We start from the raw sequence: 23098 nt of genomic DNA, 5'->3' as shown, positions 1-23098 counted from the left end.
AAATTTTTATTTTAAATGAATGTGACTTGATATTAAAACCCATTTTAACTTATGTTTTAATGTTAAGGTTTTTATTTTTCCTGATCATTTCTTAGACAAAAATTGACTAATGTATCGTTTTTCATGTTCCTTCAAGCAATCTTCACTTTATGCAACGTAAGTATTTACAGTGTTAAATTTTTGTTTTTTGAAAGGAGATGCAGAGGAAATAAAATGCTTATAAATTATAGGACTTTCAGTGCTTGCTGGCAGTATCTTTTAATAACATTTTGATTTATGGAAACTTTTTTTAATCATATTCTGCTAAATGTTTAATAGTTAAAATTTGTTTAAAAAAATGTCAGTTCGATTATGAAATTAATGTGACCACATGAATTTGCCAAAGCGTTTGAGGTGGATATGAAGTACAACACTTGCTTGACACACAGTACAGTTTTTATCGGTTTTTTAGGTTGAGCGAGCCAATTTAAAATGTATTATTTTATTAAAAATTTAATGAATTGTAGGTAGTTTTGGTTATTTTGGTAATTTACTCTTTTTTATTCAACAAGCATGCCAGTCGCTGTGTGTTCCATCATAAACAGAAACCTGAGGTGTTCTAAGTTCGGTTCAAGTAGTGTGTTGGTACATTTTATTATGCTCTAATTAGGGTTTACTAATTTTTAGGTTGCCTTGTTATTTCCTTTACCTGCTATTTCTTTATCACCTGAAGAATCAAGTGCATGCTATCACCCCACTTCAGGTTCGTAAAAATTTCTATTTTTATTGAGAAAATGATTTTTAAATAAATATGCTATGATTGATACATAGTTAAGTTTTAACAAGTTTTGAATTACCTTTGAGGTAAATACTGTTATCATGGGTTTTTGAGATTGTAAAAGTCCTCCCAGCCACAAAGCTCTTGTTAGTCAGAAATTAGGTACATTTAAAGTTATGCGGATTGAAATATCAATACTTTTATAATAAAATGCTGAATCAAAGATTTTTTAAGTGAAACTTTTTATGCAAGGGCTTTGAAGTTATATCCAACCTTTTTGTGTGATGAAAAGTGGTGGGGATAAGCAATGTCGGTTAGAAGGAAAATAGTGGCTTGCTTGCCTTCAGATATTGGAGGAAAATGAGACCTTGCGCTCTTCTCGCTTTCTTTCTCATTTTGTATGGTTGCATGTACTACGTTTAGGCAGCGCGGAGATCAGTATATACATTTGTAATTACTTACTTTAGTTATCGTAAAGAGAACATTTCTCTTCTTAAGAAGGAAGAAGATGATCATTATAAGTGGACACATGTATATAATTTTATGTAAGAAAATGAATAAGAAATACAATCTATTCAAAAGTGTTTGATGAACAATTAACATGTTTCGCGTCTATCGTGTGTCATTATGACACAACCCGTTTCTTGGAATCAAACTTTAGAAGAATTCTACTCTTCTAGATCAGCAGAAAAATAAAGTACATGAAGCTCTCACCCCACATCAATTTCGTAAAAATTTCGATATTTGGTGGAAAAATGATTTTTAAATAATCCTATCTCGATTAATGTGGAGTTAAATTTTAACTAGTGTGGCATTTTAAAATAAAGGCTGTCATAATGGGTTTTTGAGATTGTCCGTAAAGATCAGGGTTTGAAAATATCAGATATTTTGATATATATTGGATATTTTGATATTAATCCAATGTTTTCAATCAATGTAAAATAAAGTCTTTAGTAACTGCTTCCTTAAATCAGAGTTGTTTATTTCTCTTATATTATTATTATTATAATGCATCCACTTTAAAAGTAATGTTTCTTTTATTATTTATATTCATTTATTACATGTTCGTGATTTTGCCTCATCCACTCAAAAGGTAATTCAATTGCATCTGAATTCATTTCAAACACTCATAAAAATAAATGTATAAATAAACAAATATTCAATTTATCAGAGATTATCTTAATTTGTTAAAGGCTTTATAAAATCAATACTTTTGTCAGGAAATAGAACTTTGAAATAAAGGGGAATTTAAATGCTCTAAGACAATGGTGCCCAACATACGGCTTTCAAAACTGATTCATGTGGCCAGCTGAAATATCTGGTATAGATAAATGAATTTACTGAAAAATGTGGCTTCATTTTAAAGAATCTAAATTTAAGCATCAGTTATATTGCATTCTCTATATTTTTACTTCACTTAAATTTATATGTTAAAGCCAAACAAGAACAGTTTATAAATAGTTTCTACAGTATACACTCACATTTTTTCAATCACAAGCACAAGTAAGCTCTTTGATGAGGTAGTAGCATTCACGTAAAAGTTTAAGACAGGAGTTTAATTTTTTTTCTCCTCAATTTTGACTAAAACCATTAAAAAAATTAATTGATAGTTTTTTGAAAATTACTCAGGACTGCTGAAATAACACTTTCTGGAAACAAAATTTGTTCAATATAACTGTGCCATGTGATTTCGTGATAGGATTTGTAGGACCATAGGAGCTATTTGTTGGTCAGAAAATAAAATAAAAAATATTAATACTATTAAAATAATTGAAACTTGAACAACGTGCCCCACTGTCCAACATACCCCACTTACCCCTACAATTTTGCTGTAGATATTCCTAAGTGAAATGCAGAAAAAACAAGCAAGTTTTCTCATGGTTCCTATAAAATTTGGAATCACGAACAATCATTACTTATTTTAGTCATCATAAACTGATGATTTCTCTTCTTAAGAGCAAAGATGATGCACACTGAAAAATATGTACATAATATTATGTACATAAATGAATGAAAAACACAATCTATGCTAGTCAAAAGAGATTGATGAATTAAAATATTCCCTGTAATATGTGTTTTACTTTTTCATGTGTTTTTAGAACACCCTGTTATTTGAAATTAAACTTTACAACACACTTAATGCAAAGTAGTTGAAATACAGCTCTATTTCAATTAAAGTGTGTTTATTTATTTTCCATTTATAATTTTATGAACTACTTTAAAAAACATTCCTGCCAATTCAAAACATCAGCCGTATTAATGATTTAGCACATTTGAAGAGTTTTACTTCAGCTTTTAAATTTATTTGCCCTTAATGTTTTTTAAGTTTCTTCCAGATATTCTGCAACTTAAAGAAAGCTCAACTACTAATTGAATTGTAGCCCTGATGCAGATGTTCTAGAAAACTCATGATAATATTGTACTGTTTGCTTAAAAAATTGTATAAGAGAATGATCTCCAGTATTAAGTTTACAAGGATGTCCAGAAATCATTTTCGAAGTTTTCTTAGCTTGACAGCTTTATCAAAACTAGTTTTAATGAAGTTGTTTAAAAAAAATAATAATTTTCCATGTATAATATGCCATTCATGTTTGTTATGTTGAAAACTTCAGGAAATTTGTTGCCGAAATGGTCTTTCGACTTTCAACAACGACATACAAATCAACGAAAATTTTGTGTTTAAATGCTAAATAGTGTAATTAAATGAAATTTTGATCTTCTTCATACAGACAATGCTGTATTTCTGATTTGTTACGCTTATTGTCAAATTTATTATCATTCATTTGTATAATAATATTGAAATGTAAAGAGGTTAAACAAACAATACTTTTGCAACAGAAATTTTGAAATAATAGCTGGAATTCTGTTTTGATTCTCTAAATTTAGAGTTTTGAATTTGTTTTGTAAATCAAGTGCTTTCTTTAGGTTTATGCTTGTTTGTCATGTAAAAATATTGTTTTCAATTCAGATTTATAATAAATTTTTTGGTATTTAAGGCAAGGCTAAAAAATTTAGGTATACATAAAATTATGAAAGATGCATTTAGGTTTGTTTATTGTTATACCTTATTTCAGCATTAAATGAACAGTTCATTTCTGCTTATTCTGTTCCTGTAATTATCCAGAACCTCCCCCCCCCTCTCAAAAAGAGATTTTTCTCCCCACTTAAACTACAGGACAGAATTTGAATAACTGCAAATAGCTCCAATTTTGGAAGGGATTGGTAGCAACTGTTATCTTAGTCCACTTCTAACTGTCAGTGCACCTGTTCTGTTTCTGACTGAGTTCTGGAAGCATTTTTCAGGATATTAGAGCATACGTCGTGTTCATCCATCCATGATATGGGGTAATGAATGGAATAACAATCTATATGAAAAAATCTGAACAAAAAATTCAATTTATTTCAATCAAGGGAGTTTTTTTCATATAAATTCACTTCACGAATAGTAAAAGAGAAAATAAATTACAAGCATTAGTATATTTGAACTCCCTGATTGAGTAAATGGGAATAAAGCCTATAACAAAATTTATTTTCTTTATGTTTATAAGTGACTGAAAATTTTGATTAAACTAATGTTTTGTCCATAATTATTAATTTTAGGAAATGATACTTTGGAGTAAGAATTTTTTAAAAATTTGGTAATGATAACTACATTTTGAACATCTAAATATTTTGACGTTACGTTGCATTTCAGAAAACACAAAGATTAATCATTGCCTATTTTGTTACTTAAGCAGTTATTGATAATAATAGTTTGTCCCAAAATCTATAAAAACTACAAATCCTGTTTCGGTACCCTGAATTTGAGTTTGATTGCCTAGTTGAGAAAAATGTCTTTGTTTCCTCTTTTTTTCCTCGTGTAAAAATGTTGGAAATTCTGTGTTTGAAATAAAGTTTACAGATGTAACAACACCAAAAAATAAATTGAACATTAGAGACTCTGGTTGTAATTTTTATGTGGTAATGACCTGAAGACTTAGTATGGAATTAATGAGTTTTCTTCATGCTAAGTTGTATTTAAAATATCTGTCAAAATTAAATGTAAACATTGCTTTTCCACGAAAATAGAAAATAAGTACAAGTCCTCTACTGGTGCTGTGAATGATTTTTTCTTTGTAATATTGTTTTGATGTGAAAATATTGTTCAAAATTTAAGTAATGGATGTATGATGCAGAGAAATAAATAAATAACAATAGATACATTTGTTTCTTATTCATATGAGTTGAAAATAAGTAATGTTTAAAATTACACCCCCTCAACTCCTCAATTTATTTCTGAATATTTCTATCTACATCAAATTAAAGTAATAATTTTAAATTTTATTCAAATTAATATTTTAACCATGATTACCTACTGAACCACTAAAATATTTAGAGGTTCTTGGTATTTTTCTTTCTTTTTTTTTTGGGGGGGGGGGGAGGGGTTACCTCGTTTTAACCATCTACCTATTTCTTGTATTAAGCTTTCAAATTTTCCTTTGCATATTTACCTTTCAAATTTTTAATTTAATGTTGAACTTAATCACATTTAAATCAGAAAATTGTACAGGGTAAACTTAAACATGCATTTTTTTTAATAGCAAACCATTTTTATTAGTAATATTGCTTTTTAGATAGTTACAGGAAATATTTTTAGATTTAAAACTCTTTATAACGCTTGCCTTTCCGAAACAAAAACAAGCAATTTCTAATGTGCATTATCATGTTCATTTATTTATTTTCATTTTCTTACCTTTTTTTTATCACTTCATTTATTTTGAATTAATTAAATTCTAATACATGGAGGTAAGAATTCACATGCTGCGAACTCCCAAAAATAAATAAATAAAAATTATTCCAAAAAAAAAAAAAACTGTCGCCAGATTTAAATGGATATATTTTTGCTGAAATTAAAAAATAATAAACTATTCCTTAGTTATAACTGTAAAAGGCATGTGACAGCAAAGTTGCACTTTTTGAAGATTAGCCCATTAGTGACTGAAGTTTTTAATTAAACTAATGTTTTCTTTTTCGGATGAAAATGCTGGAAATTTTGTGTTTTAAATAAAGTTTATAGATACAATAACACCAAAAAATTAATTGAACAACAGAGATCTATGTTGTTTGCAACAACAACAAGATTACAGCTATAAGATCATGCTATTGATCTGAAACCTTAGCATGAAATAAATGAGTTTTCCTCATGCTAAATTGTTTTTAATTGTTAGTTTTTGTTTTCTCATAAAAATTCAAAATAAGTACAAGTCCTTTTATGGTGCTCTGAATTGTTTTAATTTTGTTTCATTAAAAAAATGTCTACTACCTAACTACCTTTCATTCTAGTATTGTTTTGGTATAAAAATGTTGTTGAAAATTTTAAATAATAGATAGTGTACTTTCAAGAAATAAATATAAAACAATGGAGACATCTGTTTCTTATGCATATACGAATGTTAAAAAAAATATACGTCAAAATACACGCCCCCGCCCCTTAACTTCCCAATCCATTTCTGAATATTTCTATCTGCATCTAGTTTCAAATAAAAATGACCTCTGATTAATATAATTTCGTTTTCAATTAAATACAAATTAATCTATTAACTAGGTGTGCCCACTAAACCATTGAAATATTCAGAGGTTCTTAATTTTTTTTTTTTTTTTTGGAGTGGGGGGGGGGGGGGGGAGCGAGATAGGATCCCCGCAGTGTGTGGTGTCCCAGGTCTTAAGGGGTCCAACAGCCTATGAAATTGAAGAAAAAAAATTGAAAAAACCTAGAACTAAGACTTATTCAATGTTACAAATATACACTGATGGCCTCTGGGGAGGGGCTATAGAGATTTTGTTGCAGGGAGGCACAAAATATATAGATCTGGGCCTGGATAGGATACCTTGTTTTATGCTTCTGCATATTTCTGGTATTACTCTTTCAAACTTTCCTTTGCATATACATGGGTGCCCCCCCCCCCCGTAGGTGGACATCCCAGGCATATATTTCCTTTCGGAATTTTTAAGCTAATGCTAAACTTTTCCATTTAAATCAGAAAATTGTATTTTTTTTCCTTTTATAGAAAAAAAAAGTAATGCTTTTGATATCAATTCAAGAAATATTTCTATGTTCAAAAATCTTTATAAAACTTAATTAATGTAGCAAAAACAAGCAATTTTTTATGTTCGTTATTTGTTGCTTATTTATTTATTTTCATTTTCTCAATCAGTTTTTATTCCTTCATTCATTTTGAATCAATTCAAACTAAAATATAATTTTCGTTGTCTCAGAATCTTTTGATTAATTTAAAATTAATCGTATTAAAGAGAATAAGGTTAAAGAAAAAAATCTGCTTTTAATTCTGCTAACACAGGGCCATTTTGTCTTTTTCTAATGTTTGAATCAAAATCGAGCGTTTCATTTATTGACAGCATGCATTTTCGAACCCGTTTCAGACACTCTTCCCGCTCCCGCTTGTGACTATTTTTTTTAATGAAACTCGAAAGCGAACAAGGAGCCAATCTTGCAGCTCGGCGGCAACCCTATCTTTCTCCTGTAACCGGTTGCGCTTTCCGAGCGTAGCTGTTGTCGCAACTCTGAAAACTACGTTTTCATATAGGGACTCTAGTCGAAGATGCATAGTAAAGATTCAGTTAACGTTTATTCTAACATATAACCACCGACAATCATTCACGCTTCGCTACAGCCGTCTATTTATAACCGGTTCGATCCGCCGTTCAGAGGGCACTGCTCAGCATACGCATGCGCTACCGGTCTGCAATTCTAATCATTTGCATATCATGCCCTACTTTACATTCCCTGCAATTTTCAGCTCACTCGCGTAAGTCCTTCGTGGTGTTGCAATTTTCACAAACAGGAGTGCATAATTATATGTGTAGGGACTCTAATTATAGGTTAACGGAGCCGAGGAGCTTTGCAGGCAGTCCTCTTTTAATTCAACGATCTCCTGTATGAAATCTGACTTCTGCTATTTGTGCCGTGTAGTCACTGTGGAACACGGTAGAGCTCCTTTATACCTGCATTTAATAGTATTATAAAAAAACACAAAAAATCTTGTCTTTTTGTTACAATGCATGTTATTCGTACTGAACTCGCAACTCCAGAGCGGGAATACGCTACCCGCTGCCGAAAAAGGTAAAATATACCGTTCCATGTCTTTTCTTTGGGGTAAATTACTAGCCTCAAACAGTTTGTGGTGTAATGTAATTTCAGAGGAATAGAAAGAAAGCTTCTCATAAACACAATGAAAAATTACTGACATTCATTAAGCTTCAAATCGCTATTAGACAGTAGCTGCAGCGCTTCCTATAGTTTATTGGAGTTACGAACAACTAAACTTGATTCGTTTGAAATTGAGAGCAATGTTTTCAAGATGATTTGATGCATGCATCTGGCAGTTGGCAACAAAATTCTAAGTTTAACCGCCAGAACTAGCCATTTTATCATCGTGTGGGGTGCGGTTTGCCGGTGTTTTGAAGTTTTATATTGTATTTAGTATATATAATTTTGCTTTCATAATGTCTACAAAAACCAGGAAATCAACGGTGTCTGCTGCTCAACCAGCGGCTTCCAGCACGCCACAGTCTTCTGGTTCAAGTTCAGAGAAAAAAGGAACTCCCCTGAGCCCAGCTCGTATGACAAGAATGCAAGAAAAATTAGAACTTCAAAATCTGAATGATCGATTAGCAACATATATAGATAGAGTTCGGTATTTAGAAGCTGAGAACAGCCGGCTCTCCGTTCAAATTCATTCAAGTCAAGAAACTGTCACTCGTGAAGTCAATAATATCAAAACCATGTATCAAAATGAGTTGAAGGATGCTCGTCATACCCTTGACGAAACTGCCCGTGAAAAGGCTCAATTAGCTTTAGATTTAAGCAATATGAGAGAGCGATTCGACGACTTACAACAAAGGTATGTACTGTTATGTCAATTATTTTTAAATTGTATACAATCAGTTCATTGCATGAATATTGAACAGTCAACAGCAACCAAGATTTTAAACAACTCATTACCTCAGTGCTAAGTAATAGATCGCTCTCCAACCAGGCCCGGATTACCCAATAGGCGCAGGCCTAGGGGCGCTAGCCGAAAAGGGCACACATGACGTAGGGGGAAAAAATTAATAAACAGCTTGTTGAAAAAATAACATGTGGCATGCCAGTATATATGAAGAAGAAAAATTCAACTAGAATAGATTGCAACCAGCCCGTTAAGCAGAAAAAAAAGCAATTGGAGGATAGGGAAGGGGGCGTAACGATTAAGTCGAGTTCATTTTCTGGTCAAAGCAGATAATTTTCAATGTCTTTGATTTGAACAATAAGTTGTTTAAAATATAGCTTTGCCCAGGGGGGTACTGGGCCTCCAAAGTTCGTCAACCTTGACTCCCAAAGGGCGCACAGGTTCGAAGACGCAAAAAAAATAAAAAGCATATAAGTTTGAGGGCAAAACGTTTAGAAACTTATTAGAAGTAAGTCACGCTCACACACACACACACACACAGGAAAACTAGTAAACATCATTACCTAGAAAAGGTTCAGTTATAAAACTTGTTACTTAAACTTTTTCTCCTGATGTTTTCCGTCAGTAAGTATGTGTTTCGCAATTAATAATTTATTGATTCATACTTATAACTGCCAATCATCAGGGGGGTATTTACCCAAAATTTACCGAAACTTCAAATCTCACCAAATGACAAAATAAGAGCACGCACACACATCAAAATCTAACGAAAAGAAAAAATAGACATTCTATTTTGCACAAAACATTCATCATGGACTGCTTTAATTCTCTACACACACATGCATTGCATGCAAGATCCTAATAAATAATTTATTATGCACTATTATATGCATTTTTACTTATAATGTAAGTTATCAGGGTTTGCTTCCAACTAAATATTTTTATTCAAAATTTCATCACGAAGGTCACTACAAAGTGGATAAAAATACATGGGGTGCCCCGAAATACGTTTTAAATACAAAGAAAAATTAAAATAGAGAAAGAGTGATTCAGATCATGGTAAGGTAGACACACCAGCAGTTCTCATAAAAGAAAATGGAATTTTGCTTTTAAAAACTTGAAATGAGCATTCTAAAAAAATAAAGACTTTTTATTTATTTGCATCCTAATAAAGACAAGTTAGCTTGAAAAAAGAACAAAATATGATTCTCATATTAGATGTTAAAAGATTGCATTTTTCAAAATGTAGACATCTAAAGCAAAAAAAAAAAAAGGTACGTAAAAGAGTTTATTTAAAGTTAATCATTATTGTTAATATAGAAAAATCAATACCATATACTTTACTCCCAAAATAACAGTTGAACTTCTCACTGCTTCGTAAAAACGCAACTATCGACAAGCTGATAAAATGATGAGAATATTTTCTAATAAATTCATTATAAAGGTTTACCACCAGACCCTAAGTGGGGATAATTTTGAAGTTGTTAACCCTATCTGAAGTGATCATATTTTCCCCCACCCTATCCCTTAGCGGTTCTAAGTTCATTTCGCTGATAGATATTATTATTATTGTTTATTAAATCATGAGCAGGGAGAAAAGTGCTAACGCCTTTTCAGAAAAGTTTACTACAACATCAACACTGCTGCTAATTAGCTGTGATAAAACAAAGTTTTAAAACCAAACTTATTTTAAGCTGCTACTAAGAAACAAACAACAAGCATTATGAAATACACCGCCAGGCCAGCTCAGTCAATCGTCAATTCCAGCTATGGAGCCAGCTCAGTCAATTCCAGCCGAGGACTGGACATCCGTTTCGTGATTATTGCACTCATCAGCTCCGCATAGGAAGTGGATGAGCTGGAGATGGAAAACCTCAACTTAAGGAAGTCAAGAGTGCCAAACAAACTGGTAGCTAAAATAAAATTTATATTTATTTGGCAGTAGCAATTATTTATCGCTTGCAGATTTGCTCTTTCAATAAACAATTTGTGAAAGATCTGTTCTTATTTAGAAGAATTTTGTGAAGGGTCCGTTTTGGTTGATCAGGATTTTGTGAAAGGTCCGTTTTGGTTGATCAGATTTTTGTGAAGGGTCCGTTTATCCTTTGGCCAGACCCTTGGCTTGAGCATAATTCAAACAGCGTCCGCACATCACGTTTGCCACGTAAAGCGGACAGAGTAATGTTTTCCGAAAAGGGAGAAGCATTCGTACTTTGAGGACGCGAAAAAGGCAGTCTCTCACGCAATAGAGAGAGTGCGCTCATCTCGTGGAGACCATTGAAATGCGATGCCCAGCTCTATGGACGTCCGAGCCATCAGATATCTGGCTTCTGGTCCCGTACAATATGGCTTGCTGTCATGGCAACGCCGAGAGAAAAGTATACGTCGATGACGGATGTGCGGACGCAGTGTGAATGTTGCATTGGATGTATTTTTGACTTGAATATATATATATATATATATATATATATATATATATATATATATATATATATATATATATATATATATATATATATATATATATATATATATATATATAGTGATGTTTTTTAATGCTAATTTATTGAAAATTTTATCAGATTAACTAAAAAAGAGAAAGAGCTTTTAAGCATTGAGAAAAAGCTGAACAACATGGAATCCTATAATCAAGAGTTGCAAGCCAAAGTAAATCAACTTACATCGGAGAAAAAGAAACTAGAGGATAATTTTAAGGTATTATTTTTCCATCTGTTTCAAAAAAGTTTTTTAACTTCTATCTACATATTTTACATGATTATACCATTTAATTTGAAAAGCATTTTCAAGTCTTACTTTGTTTAATGTTTTTGATTCCTTTGATTGAATCTGAAAAATTAATTTTGTCAATTATTGTACTTTTCTTTCTCTTGGTGTAAAATTTAATGAATCACATAGCTGCCTACTTGTACGATATATCCATACATTGTACGACGATCTTATGGCAGATTTGTACCAGAACTGCGCACTTCTTTATAGGATAACAGCATGGAGAACATTTTAATCTGTAAGAACTTACAGAAAAATTATTATTTTAAACAAGTTTTTGAAAGCTGCAAAGTCAGCTACTTTTCCATATTTAAGTTCAAAGAAATAGAAGTTTTATTTAATTATTTTCAATTTATTTATTTCTTGCTTTTAAAATCATAGATCAAGTTCAGATAAGGATTTTAAAATATCATAATACTTTAAATTTTAATACTTTGCTTTATAATGGTCAAAAAAAGCACATATTGTAAGATTTTTTAAATTGGCTTGTTGGCAGCTATGGAATCATTAACCTTTAGGCTACGGCAACTATACAATTATCTTTTCCCTCTCCCTACGGCTCAAAGCTTTCTTAGTTCCTTCCCCCCCCCCCCCCCCCCCGAATAGGACAGCATAAAGGGGGCGATGTCCACTTCGACCGCTGAGCTCTCCGCAATACAGGGTTACTATAGTGGGACACTATACTTGGCTAGTCATCACTTATTCAATGGTTTGAAAATAATTTTTTTCCCTCCTTGTTCCTTATGAGGTCCTCTAGGTTTAGATTTTCTCAGGGGTCTGTCCAGGATTTTTCACAGGGTCCGTTTTTTGTGAAAAATCAAATAATTTTGTGAAAAATGAATTAATTTTGTGAAAAATCAAAAAATTTCGCAAAAAAAAAAAAATTGTTAAAACGAAATTTTAGAATTTAGAGATGGCACAAACTGCATCAATTAAACTTAAAGTTGAGTGTTTTCTTCTTCTATGACGAGAAAATCATTCTGGATTTTTTTTTTCTGATATTTGGCGGGGGGGGGGGGGGGGGGCATCGCTCTTTCAAGTATCAATATTTATCTACCATTCTGCATTATGTTAAATTATACTAGATATATTTCTGTCCAGTATTTAAAATAATTATAACAAAAATATAAATAAATAAAACAAAATTCAGAATAGGGTTCAGCATTCAACTTTTTGACCCAAGACACTCTTAAAAAGCATGAAATTTCGTTTCTAACTTATAAATTCCGTGATTTTAACAAAAATAAAAAGAAATTTCAATTGTTTACCTCTTAACAAAGCGTAATAATCATCAAAAATTCGAAAAATCGGATTCCCATAGCGGATGCAAAGAGATCGCAATTCTCAAAGTAAAGGCATCAAAAGTATAAAAACGGCTTGTAAAAGAAATATTTTTGATAAAATTATTTCAAAATTGCATTTTAGAGTGCTATGATAACATATCATTAATATCTGTGAACACAGTTGACCCCCCCCAAAAAAAAAATAAATAATAATAAAATAAACCATCTATTCAGCATTTTAATTTTTGACTCATTACAGAAAATGGAATTTTGCTTTAAAAACTTGAAATGAGAGTTCTAACAGAAATAAAGAGACTTTTCATTTATTTGAATCCTAATAAAGCGAAGTTAGCTTGAAAAAAGAACAAAATATGATTCTCATATCGGATGTTAAAAGATTGCATTTTTCAAAATGTAGACATCTAAAGAAAAAAAAAACGGTAATTAAAAAAGTTAACTTAAAGTTAATCATCCTTTTTAGCATCGAAAAATCAAAACCCATATAATTTTCTCCCAAAATAACAATTAAACATCGCACCGCACCGTAAAAACGCAAATATTGACAAGCCGACAAAATGATGAGAATATTTTCTAATCTCATTATAAAGGTTCAACGCCAGACGCTAAGTGGTGATATTTTTGAAGTTGGTAACCCTATCTGAAGCGATCATATTTTTTCCTCACCCTTACTATCCCTTTGCAGTTCTAAGTTCATTTCGCAGATATATATTATTATTGTTTATTAAATCATGAGCGGAGAAAAGTGCTTACCAATGCCTTTTCAGAAAAGTTTACAACAACACCGCTGCTTATTAGCTGTGATAAAACAAACAACCATTATATTTATTTGGCAGTAGCAATTATTTATCGCTTGCAGGAGCATCGCAAGAGTGCCGATTTTTTCTTTTTCTTTTTTTTTCAAAATTAACCGATTTTGTATAAGCTGATCCCTCTAATTTGACTTAAAAAAAAAAAAAGGTTCCAAAAATTATCGGTTTATACAGAGAAATATGCGGTTTATACACAGAAATATGCGTTATTTTGCTTTCAGATTTGCTCTTTCAATAAACAATTTGTGACAGATCCGATCTTGTTTATCAGAATTTTGTGAAGGGTCCGTTTTGTTTGATCGGGATTTTGTGAAAGGTCCGTTTTGTTTGATCGGGATTTTGTGAAAGGTCCGTTTTGGTTGATCGGATTTTTGTGAAGGGTCCGTTAACGGACCCAAATATCCTCTGGCCAGACCCCTGTTTCTGTAAGTATATTTGGTTCAGTTTTAAAATTGAAATCACTGAAATAACGCTTCTCATCTAACCTAAGGCTAACGACAACAAAATAATAAATATCAAACTCTATTTGTGAGGTAGACCACTGGATTCAATAAATGCCAGATGTCCTTATCTATGCGCTAAAATGCGGAGGTAAATAGCGTTCAACTGAGACCAAAGCCATTGTAAATACAATGTAGAATACCTTAGATTCAAGGGAGGCAACTTTGCTTTTCAGCTTGGCTATTCAGAAAAATGATGACACTAATACGTGTGTCCAAGAAAGAATCCACAATAATAGTGAACAATTCCTTGGTTTGCTTTTCTGAGCAGGTGCAAGCGGAATATGCTTGAACACCGTATTCATTTACATAAAGAACGTTAGCGCTTATCTATCTTTTAGAGCATGCAAGGCACCCTTTTTTGTATATGAAGCTGGAGTTTCAAAGTCAATCACTGTCGAGTGAGATAATATGGAGAGACAGCCTACAAATCCCCTGATATCCCCATTCACTCTTTCTTCTAATTGTGGTTGAAATACCTCTAGTAATTGTTGAAGGATTAAGTTCCGCTCCCTTCACAATGCACAAGAAAAATATCTGGGCAAATTTCTTTTAGATTCCAAGTCTTTCCTCTTTTCAACATTTCCTATTTATGTACTATCTTTATAATACATTTTCACTACCCAGTACGTTGTTATTTGTGAGTAAGAGAAGATAAGTAAAAAAAAATACGCATGAGTAAACAGAAAACTAACCTCTTTCTTCCATTTTTTACTGGCATAAACAGTTCCAAATGTAAGAATTAATTAACAGAAAAAAAAAAATAAACAGACATTAGACTCTCATTGAAAACTGAGTAAGATATATCAGGTGCTCTTATAAATCTTTTCACTTAACCTCTCTTTTTTTTTTTTTTGCGCAAGGAAGAAAGAGGAGCAACCGACTTTGACTTAAAAATTAACATTTTAAGCCCCTTAAATACAAACAGGGGGAAAACTGAATGCACAAATTTATACTTTATTAACTGCTTTATAAGGCCATAACGTTTAAGAATTCCTAAGTTGAACCATAAAATTAAAAAATTCAGCGAAAAAAAAATCCACGTAAACGTGCCCCGGTGTACCATACTTATTTTGTTTCATTCAGCATATCCTTAGTCCTTTTGACTTTCTACTGAAATAATATTCGCTATAGACAAAATATCAAGGAAATACATTTATATTTTCTAAAATATCAGAATTAAGTTTTTATGCTTTTCACTCAATAAGTGATCAATTAGATAGATTTTGAGGCGTAGCGAGGGGGGGGGGGGTAAAAACACCCCTCAGAGCCCTTGATTTTACATTCTTGCCATCCCTAGTGCAATAACTTTTACATATGAAAAGGCTCGTTTTGAACAGAAAACCCCCTCCAGAAGATAATTCTGGCTGTGCTAGTGACTCTTTTTATAATAATAATAAAAAAAAAGAGCATTTAGTCTAACTTTCAATTTTCAAACCAAAAGATTCACGACACAGATTCTTAATTGAACCTCTCTTTCAAATTTATTGACTTTAGAATGTTTTCCATGTTTTGTTGAAACGGTATTACAAATAATTTTCAGTTAAAATGTAAATAAAGAAATAAATGAAACGTGGCAAATCGCAAATTGATAAGTTGTTTCTTATTCAGCATGATATTCATTTTCGAAAAGTTAGCAAAATAAGATACGCTTTTCAAGTGTTTAATTATTTTTATAAAACCATAACAAAAGAAATATTTTGGAGAATGATGTTTCTTGCGCTCTGCTCCCTAAATATCTACACTGCTTAAACTAAATAGGTGTTTTGTACTCAGTAAAATATGCTGTTATTAATTATAGGAAGCCTTACTATTGGGTTATTAAACAGAAAAAGGCTATCAAAAATTTTTCTTTCCTTCAAGTATTTTACTTCTGCTTAACTTTCTCCCCTCTTTTTCGAAACTTCGCCACACATTCCTTCACTGGGAACAAAACTATGCCAAACGCCTCTGATTGACAGATCCCCAAAAGGGGTGTAGTGCGTTTCATTCATTTTCTCCCTGCGTAGGCGTGTGTGAAAGGATTATCAACTGCGGGAAGTAACTGGAGGGGGAAGGGAAGGACTGGTACAGACGTTGTACCACAGCCGTAGGAAGAGAGCACTTTTTGTCGGTACAGCATATGTACCGCCGTTGGCTAAAGGTTAAATGCAAAATTTAATCATCCACAATTCCATTTTTCTCCTCATTTGTATTTCAAACATATTGTGTGATTTTTTACTTTTTGTAATAAGAAGGGAGATATTCTCTTATTGGTGCAAAGGGAATAAATAACACTTATGTTATTAGCAAAGCCAACAAGCTTTCTTATTTTAGCAAACAGGATTGTTTAATCCTTTGTTCATTGGAGTTATCGGAACCATACTATGTGGTTATATTGCAGCTGCATCTACAAGGCCCAATGCAGGATGATTTTTCCTAGGGTCATTCCACGTCAAATCAACACAATTTTAGGCAAAAATTTTACCTCACCCTCTCAGATTTTGATGGTACAGAGGTAGTGTTTATATCGACCTAATAAAATTTAAAAAAAAAAAAATGAAAAATACAAGACTGTTTTGAAGATATAGAGCATTGTAAAAGTACCAAAAATTGGAGTGCCATTTTACAGCCTTTTTAATGAACTTTCCAATGATATGCAACATGATTAGATTTGAAAAAAAAATATTTTAATTAAATTTAAATTTTAAATTTATCAAATGCGCTGCATCAATTTCCTTCATTTCTTCTTTTTTTTTTTTTTTTGAAAATGTTTATACATTACTGAAAGGGCTGTAGAAGTTTCAAGATATAATCACAATGGGATCATGTTGAAATATTTCATTGGATCTAAAACTCTATCATCACATAATACATTATGGTTTTAATTCGAGGAAGGCATTTATCCAAGGCATGAAATTAATTCTGTATTTGAATAGTGTCAAATAACTGATTGCATGAGTGTTTCCTTATTTTTAGTTATTCTAGGTGTTTTTGAAAAGGGTTGGGAGGAGTTTTTTTATTATTATTATTTGTAAAAATTGTTAATTTTTAAATTATTTAATTTTTTAATCAATAAAATAAATTTTGCAAACAAAAATGTTTGCAAAATTTATTATTATTTTAAACCAGCTGAGTAGTACTGATAAATATGGATAAAAGTTTGAAAGTAGAATCACTTAATATTTTAAATAGATGTTTAAGATAAATAACATAATAAAAGTATGGAACAAATATGGGTCATTCCATATCAGTTCAACCACACCCCAACACCCACCATCTCAGATTTCAATGAAACTTTGTATACTTCTTCTATTCATAGTCCTAAGTATTCTCCTAAAATATTTCTTCTCTATTAAAAATAGTTTTTATTTTTTGACCCTTCAAAATTTTGCGATTTTGCGTTAGTTGTCATTTACAGTTCTATGAGAATGAACAGCAGCTGTTTGCAAAAAAAATTATTTCTCAATAACTAAAGATAAAAAAATTTTGAAAATATTTTTATTATATATTAAGATTTCATGTATTTCAGAAAAAAATATGTCAAAATTCTAAATTTGTATTCAGCAATTTAAAAAAATTAACAAACTGAAAAATTTAAAATATTTTTAACAAAAAAATGATAGTCAAAATTTTAAAATTTTGGCATGAGGGTCTAAATTAAAATAATTTATATATTTTTTTTAATGATCATTAACATGTGTGCTAAATATGAAATGAAAATCTTTAGGGGACTTTGAGGGATTCTGCCCCCTATTTTGATAAATGAAAAAAAGTTGATTGGAATATTACAAACTAAGTTAATAATTGCATTAAAAAAAATTTAAATATTGAAATACATTGGTGTTTGAACTTAAATGTAAACATTTAAGTACTCAAGATTTTTTTTGAATTGAAAATAATTAATTAAATGAATTAATAATAAACAATAGAAATAAGATATCGCGAAATTCGAAATTTTCCTACAACAGTTTATGCTTACTAAAAATTATTGTTAAACTTAGAGCAACATAGAAATTAAAACTTTTCATCTAATTCTGATTTATAATTAGGCAATTTATCCAAAGTATTAAAAATCCTATAAATCAGCTCAGAGCTTTTAACTTGTTTCATTAATTCTAATGCAATATCGAACTGAAACTGATGTTTATCTCTGATCCAATGGAATAACCCAGAACAGTTTTGGTTTAACATAGCAATTTATTGGGTATGAGTTTAAAATGGTTACCATTGGCCAAAATGTTTACAATTAAGGCTTTGCAATAATCTCATTTGACCCTAAAAGTGTGTTTTGTTATCTTGAGTGTTTCTATGATCATAAATGGATCCTAATAACCTGGCAATTGTACAAATGACAGGTATTTTTATTTTACACTTCACTAGTAATTTTTTTAGATGTTTTGTTTTCTTTTTAATATATTTGCCTGTCACCTCCCTAACTTTATGGTTGCTTTACTAGCTCCCATAAAGGAACAGCTGGTATTAGATGACAGCTGATCAGCAAGCTGTATGGTTTACATTTATAGTTAGTTGCTTATATTATGACTGTGAGATTGTTGACTACTTTTTACTTAAAAGACCCTTTCCTTTTCTTGATTCCTCTTTCAACTGCTGCATTAGTTTTATCAAGGGCAATATGTTTTTTTAAGCCACTTTTTATTTTGTATAAATGATTATAAACCTTATATATATTCTAGTTTAAATACAGTGAAACTTCAGTAATTGGACGCACTGATAATCCAGGTAACTCGACATTTATTTTTCTTAGGGTTGGCCTAATGCTAACTTTAATGGCCGAAAACCTTTCTAACTTGACACACATTTTGCTAGAACCTCTATAGGTCAACATCCAATTGCTTTTCTAGTTCAATTCATTCTTTCATATTGACCTTTTCTCAAAATTTTAGAAAAGCTGTTTTAGAGAATCCTATCTTTTATCCAGGGGAGTCAGCAACTACTCTGTGCTGTTAGTGCAATTCTGATAGGGTAGGATAAAATGTACCCCATGGGAGGCGTGTAGACAAAGAAGGCGCCATTAGGTACTAGTTTTCTAAACAAGTGTGAGCAGGACTTGTTATCTTTAGCAGACCTGACTAACAAGAAGCTTTTATCCCTTTTCAACAATTGTGTATTTATTCCTCACAAGATATTCAAATCTATTATTGATTTTATTATGTTTTTTCAAAGAAAGAAAACAAAAAGAATAGAAAATTCATTTACTGGAATTAATTTTCATAATGTGAATGTTTAAGTATAAGTGATACAGATAGAAAATTTTTAGGAATTAAAATTTTAGAACCCCAGTAAGTTGAGGAAAAATTGCGAGTTATGTCATTAAGCTGGGGGGGGGGGGGAATCTGGACAAAAAAAAATTTCCATGCAAATAATAATGTTTTCCAATTGTCATTAAAAAAGTATCAAAATCCATTGAATACGAGAGGTGCATAAATATATATAACTTTATTTCTTCATTTGCTATGAGGGGAGGGGAAAAGGTAATTTACTTTATTTTGAACATATTATTACTAAACAATCAGGCCATTGATTTTTAAGGGGTGTTAAATGTAATTTCAAGAAGTTAAAAGGATGAATTTGTTGTTGTATAGCAGTAAAACTATAATGGAAAAACAGTTCCACGATAGCAATTTTTCTCAAACCTAAGGAGGGGGGGGGGGATCCTGAAAGTACTAGAAACTGCATGATTAGGAATTGGTGTTAAGACTTTACTTTTGTTTCAAGTTGTCTGGACTAAAATGCAGTAATCCGTATGCAGATATTGTTGTCTGCAACTTTCGAATTTCATGATATCTTATTTTCAGAATGTCTATATTTTAAACAATTTTTAACTATTTCAAGTAAAAAAAAGCTTGAATATTAAATTAATATGTTTGAGTTTAATATTTAACACTTTATATTTAAATTTTTTAAATAATTGTTGGGAACTCTTGTTTCAAAGACATGGAAGAGCTTTTCTCGATGATGCTTTCGTTGTTTCTAGGGGGGAGGGGACAGAATCCCTAAAAGAGCCGTAACTTTTTTCATAGGAAAAGTTAGGGCACATACTCATGAATATTTTTTTCTTTAAATCATGATTTTTAAAACTGACCCTGATGATAAAAATTTGAAATTTCGACTGGTTTTTTTGACCCCCAAAAAAAAAAAAAAATCAAAATGTTTAACTTTCTGATTTTTTAAAAAATTTTAGTATAAATTAAGATTATTATAATATTTTTTATAAAAATATTCAAATTCTTAACATTTTTTATGAAAATTTTCAAAAAGATAATATCATTAGTTGCTGAGAAACATTTTTTCCCATTAACAACAGCTTAGTTAAGTGTCTTTAAAAATGACAAAAAAAATGCAAAATCGAAAAATTTCAGAAGTCTACAAATTTATAATACATTGAGATTGAAACAAAAGAGACTAAAGGGTTGCTTTTAACCACAAAATAAGGAAGTGTACGAAGTTTCATCAAAATCCGAGAAGGTAGGTGTTAAAATCCCATTTTTGTGGTTGATTTGATATATTTTAAACTATTTCAAATAAAATAGAAAAATAATTTTTTTTTTAAATATTTGAGTTCCATATTCAACACACTGAATATTTCAATTTTTATCATAACTGTTGACAATTCTGTTTTTAAGAATATGGAAGAGATTGTACGATGTTTTACGCTTTTTTTTTTTTCAGAATGTGGTGAGGACGGGGGGGAGGCAGAATCCCTAAAAGTCCCCTAATGTTTTTCATTGGATAAGTTACAGTACATATTCATGATCATTTTCTAAAAAAATCATGATTTTTAAAACTGACCCTCTTGTTGAAATTCAGATTTTTGCAAACACCTTTTTTTTTTGAAAAAAAAATTCAAAATTTTCAATTTTCTAATTTTTTTCAAAAAATTTGTGCAAACTAAGATTTTAAAGATATTTTTTATCAACATGTTCAAAGTCTTTCTATTTTATATAAAAATTTTCAAAAAGATTATAGCATTAGTTACCAAGAAATAATTTTTTTTCATAAACAACATCATCTCAGTTTGAGTGTCTCGAAAATGACATAAAATGTAAAATCGCCAAATTTCAAAAGGCTATAAAATCAAAACGCATTGATAGCGAAAGAAAAAAAATTAGGGGGTTGCTTGTAACCGTAAAGGTATGAAGTATACCAAGTTTGATCAAATTCCGAGACGGTGGGTGTTAAAATCCCATTTTTGTGGTTGATTTGACGTGGAATGACCCAGATCTTATTCTATGAAATGTGTTTCTTTTTTATTTGATAAATTTTATGGCTTTGAAATTCATATTTTAAAAGGGGAGTGGGTGAGCGCGATAATTGAATAAAATTTGAGTTATTAGTCATTTGAATGATAATTTTCTGTATTAAAGAAATATTTTAGTTTACTGCTTAACAGGTTCGCGAACCCCCAGGGGTTCGCGAGGTGCAGGAAGGGGGTTCGCGAAAATTTCGGTGCAATGGCGGATTTTTCCTAATTTGGTAAAAAATTATAAAATATTCAATTTGCACACAGTTACTAAATTTTTTTTTTTAATTTGAAAACGCGCCAGACTCTTGTATTAAGCTCAAAAAAAAAAAAATCTTTCAGCGGTTTTATAATCTTGGTTAAAAAGAAATTTTCTCATTTTTTTTCGATAGACAACAAAAAGAGATATCCTTCCTTCTTTATTGCGAGGCGCCATGCAGAAACGTTGTATTAAGCTGTGGCGGGGATCACGATGACCTTAAAAAGGCGCCATCGCGTGGAGTCAATCAAACAATATACATAATATACATATGTTGAAAAAAATAAAGAATTCTCAAACAATGCATCATAGGGGTATTATTTCTAATCTGGTTGAAATATAACTCGGGAATTTCCGTCGAATTCAGTCATCGAATAGCAGACATGACAGCAAAAGGCTCCAAACTTAAAATTTATTACTGGATTTTACCCATCTGTTCGTTTTCAAAAATATATAACATCAGCATGCTCATAGTTCTGGGGAAATAGTTGTTAACATATGTATTTAGAGATACTTTAGAGATGCTTGAAAACAAGTGATTTTGTTTGCAATTGGTTTTGCTACGAGAACTTGCTACTCTGTTTGTGAAGTTATAATCGTGTTGGTAATTTTTATGATTTAATAACTTTCTGCTGTTATGGATCGATGGTTGAAAATTGGTAGTTTGGTTGAGCGACAAATGGACAAGCAGGCAATCGATCAACCCTCAACATCAGCAGTAACTTTCGAATCAACACAGGATATTGAAATAGATAGCTGTAATGAACTGCCGCCTCCCCGACTAAACAGAAAAGTGAACTAGGGGAGAAAAAAGGAAAAAAGCGAAAATATGACAGTGACTCTTTACAAATGGGCTTTTATTTTACTGGAGAAGAGTCTGAACCTAGACCGCTTTGTCTTCTCTGCAACGAAGTTCTAGCGAACAGCAGTTTGAAACCGTCACTTCTGAGAAGACACCTCGAAACAAAGCATCCGACACACAAGGACAAACCTATCGAATATTTTAAAAGAAAATTGGAGTATAATAAAAAGTGTAGCGTCTCTACGTTCCTGTTAGAATCCAACGAAGATAGTAAAATGGCCCTTGAAGCTTCATATCGAGTCAGTTATAGAATTGCAAGATCTAGACAGCCACATACAATTGCAGAAAATTTAATTGGACCGTGTGCTAAAGATATTGTTAAATGTATGCTGGGAGAAAAGTCAGCAAAAAAAATTGACCTGGTTCCGCAATCAAACAACACAGTATCACGCAGAATTACTGATTTGGCAAGTAATGTGGAGAAAGAACTTGTGAATAGAATAAAAGAGAATAATTTTGCGATCCAGCTTGATGAGTCGACTGATGTAGCAAACGCTGCAATATTACTTGTCTATGTTAGGTATATTTTTAACGATACAATTAAAGAAGATGTACTATTTGCAAAACCTTTGAAAACCAACACAACTGGAGAAGCAATTTTCGAACTGGTCAACAGTTACTTTGAAGA

At 31.3% G+C, this 23098-nt stretch overlaps 1 protein-coding gene across 1 annotated transcript in view; it reads left to right on the top strand.

Annotated features, from left to right (window-relative positions):
* Positions 1-8154: 8154 nt before the first annotated feature.
* LOC129221707 (lamin Dm0-like) overlaps positions 8155-23098 on the top strand; it is a 58577-nt gene continuing 43633 nt past the window's right edge. The window contains exons 1-2 of the mRNA XM_054856188.1: positions 8155-8658; positions 11289-11421. Of these exons, the coding sequence (XP_054712163.1) occupies positions 8261-8658; positions 11289-11421 (531 nt within the window). The 5' untranslated portion in view covers positions 8155-8260. The remainder of the gene's footprint in view (positions 8659-11288; positions 11422-23098) is intronic.

This window comes from Uloborus diversus, chromosome 1 (genome assembly GCF_026930045.1).
Source record: "Uloborus diversus isolate 005 chromosome 1, Udiv.v.3.1, whole genome shotgun sequence".
NCBI classification, from domain to species: domain Eukaryota; kingdom Metazoa; phylum Arthropoda; class Arachnida; order Araneae; family Uloboridae; genus Uloborus; species Uloborus diversus.
The sequence above is the reverse complement of the archived record's forward strand: the minus strand, read 5'-3'. Positions and strand labels throughout refer to the sequence as shown.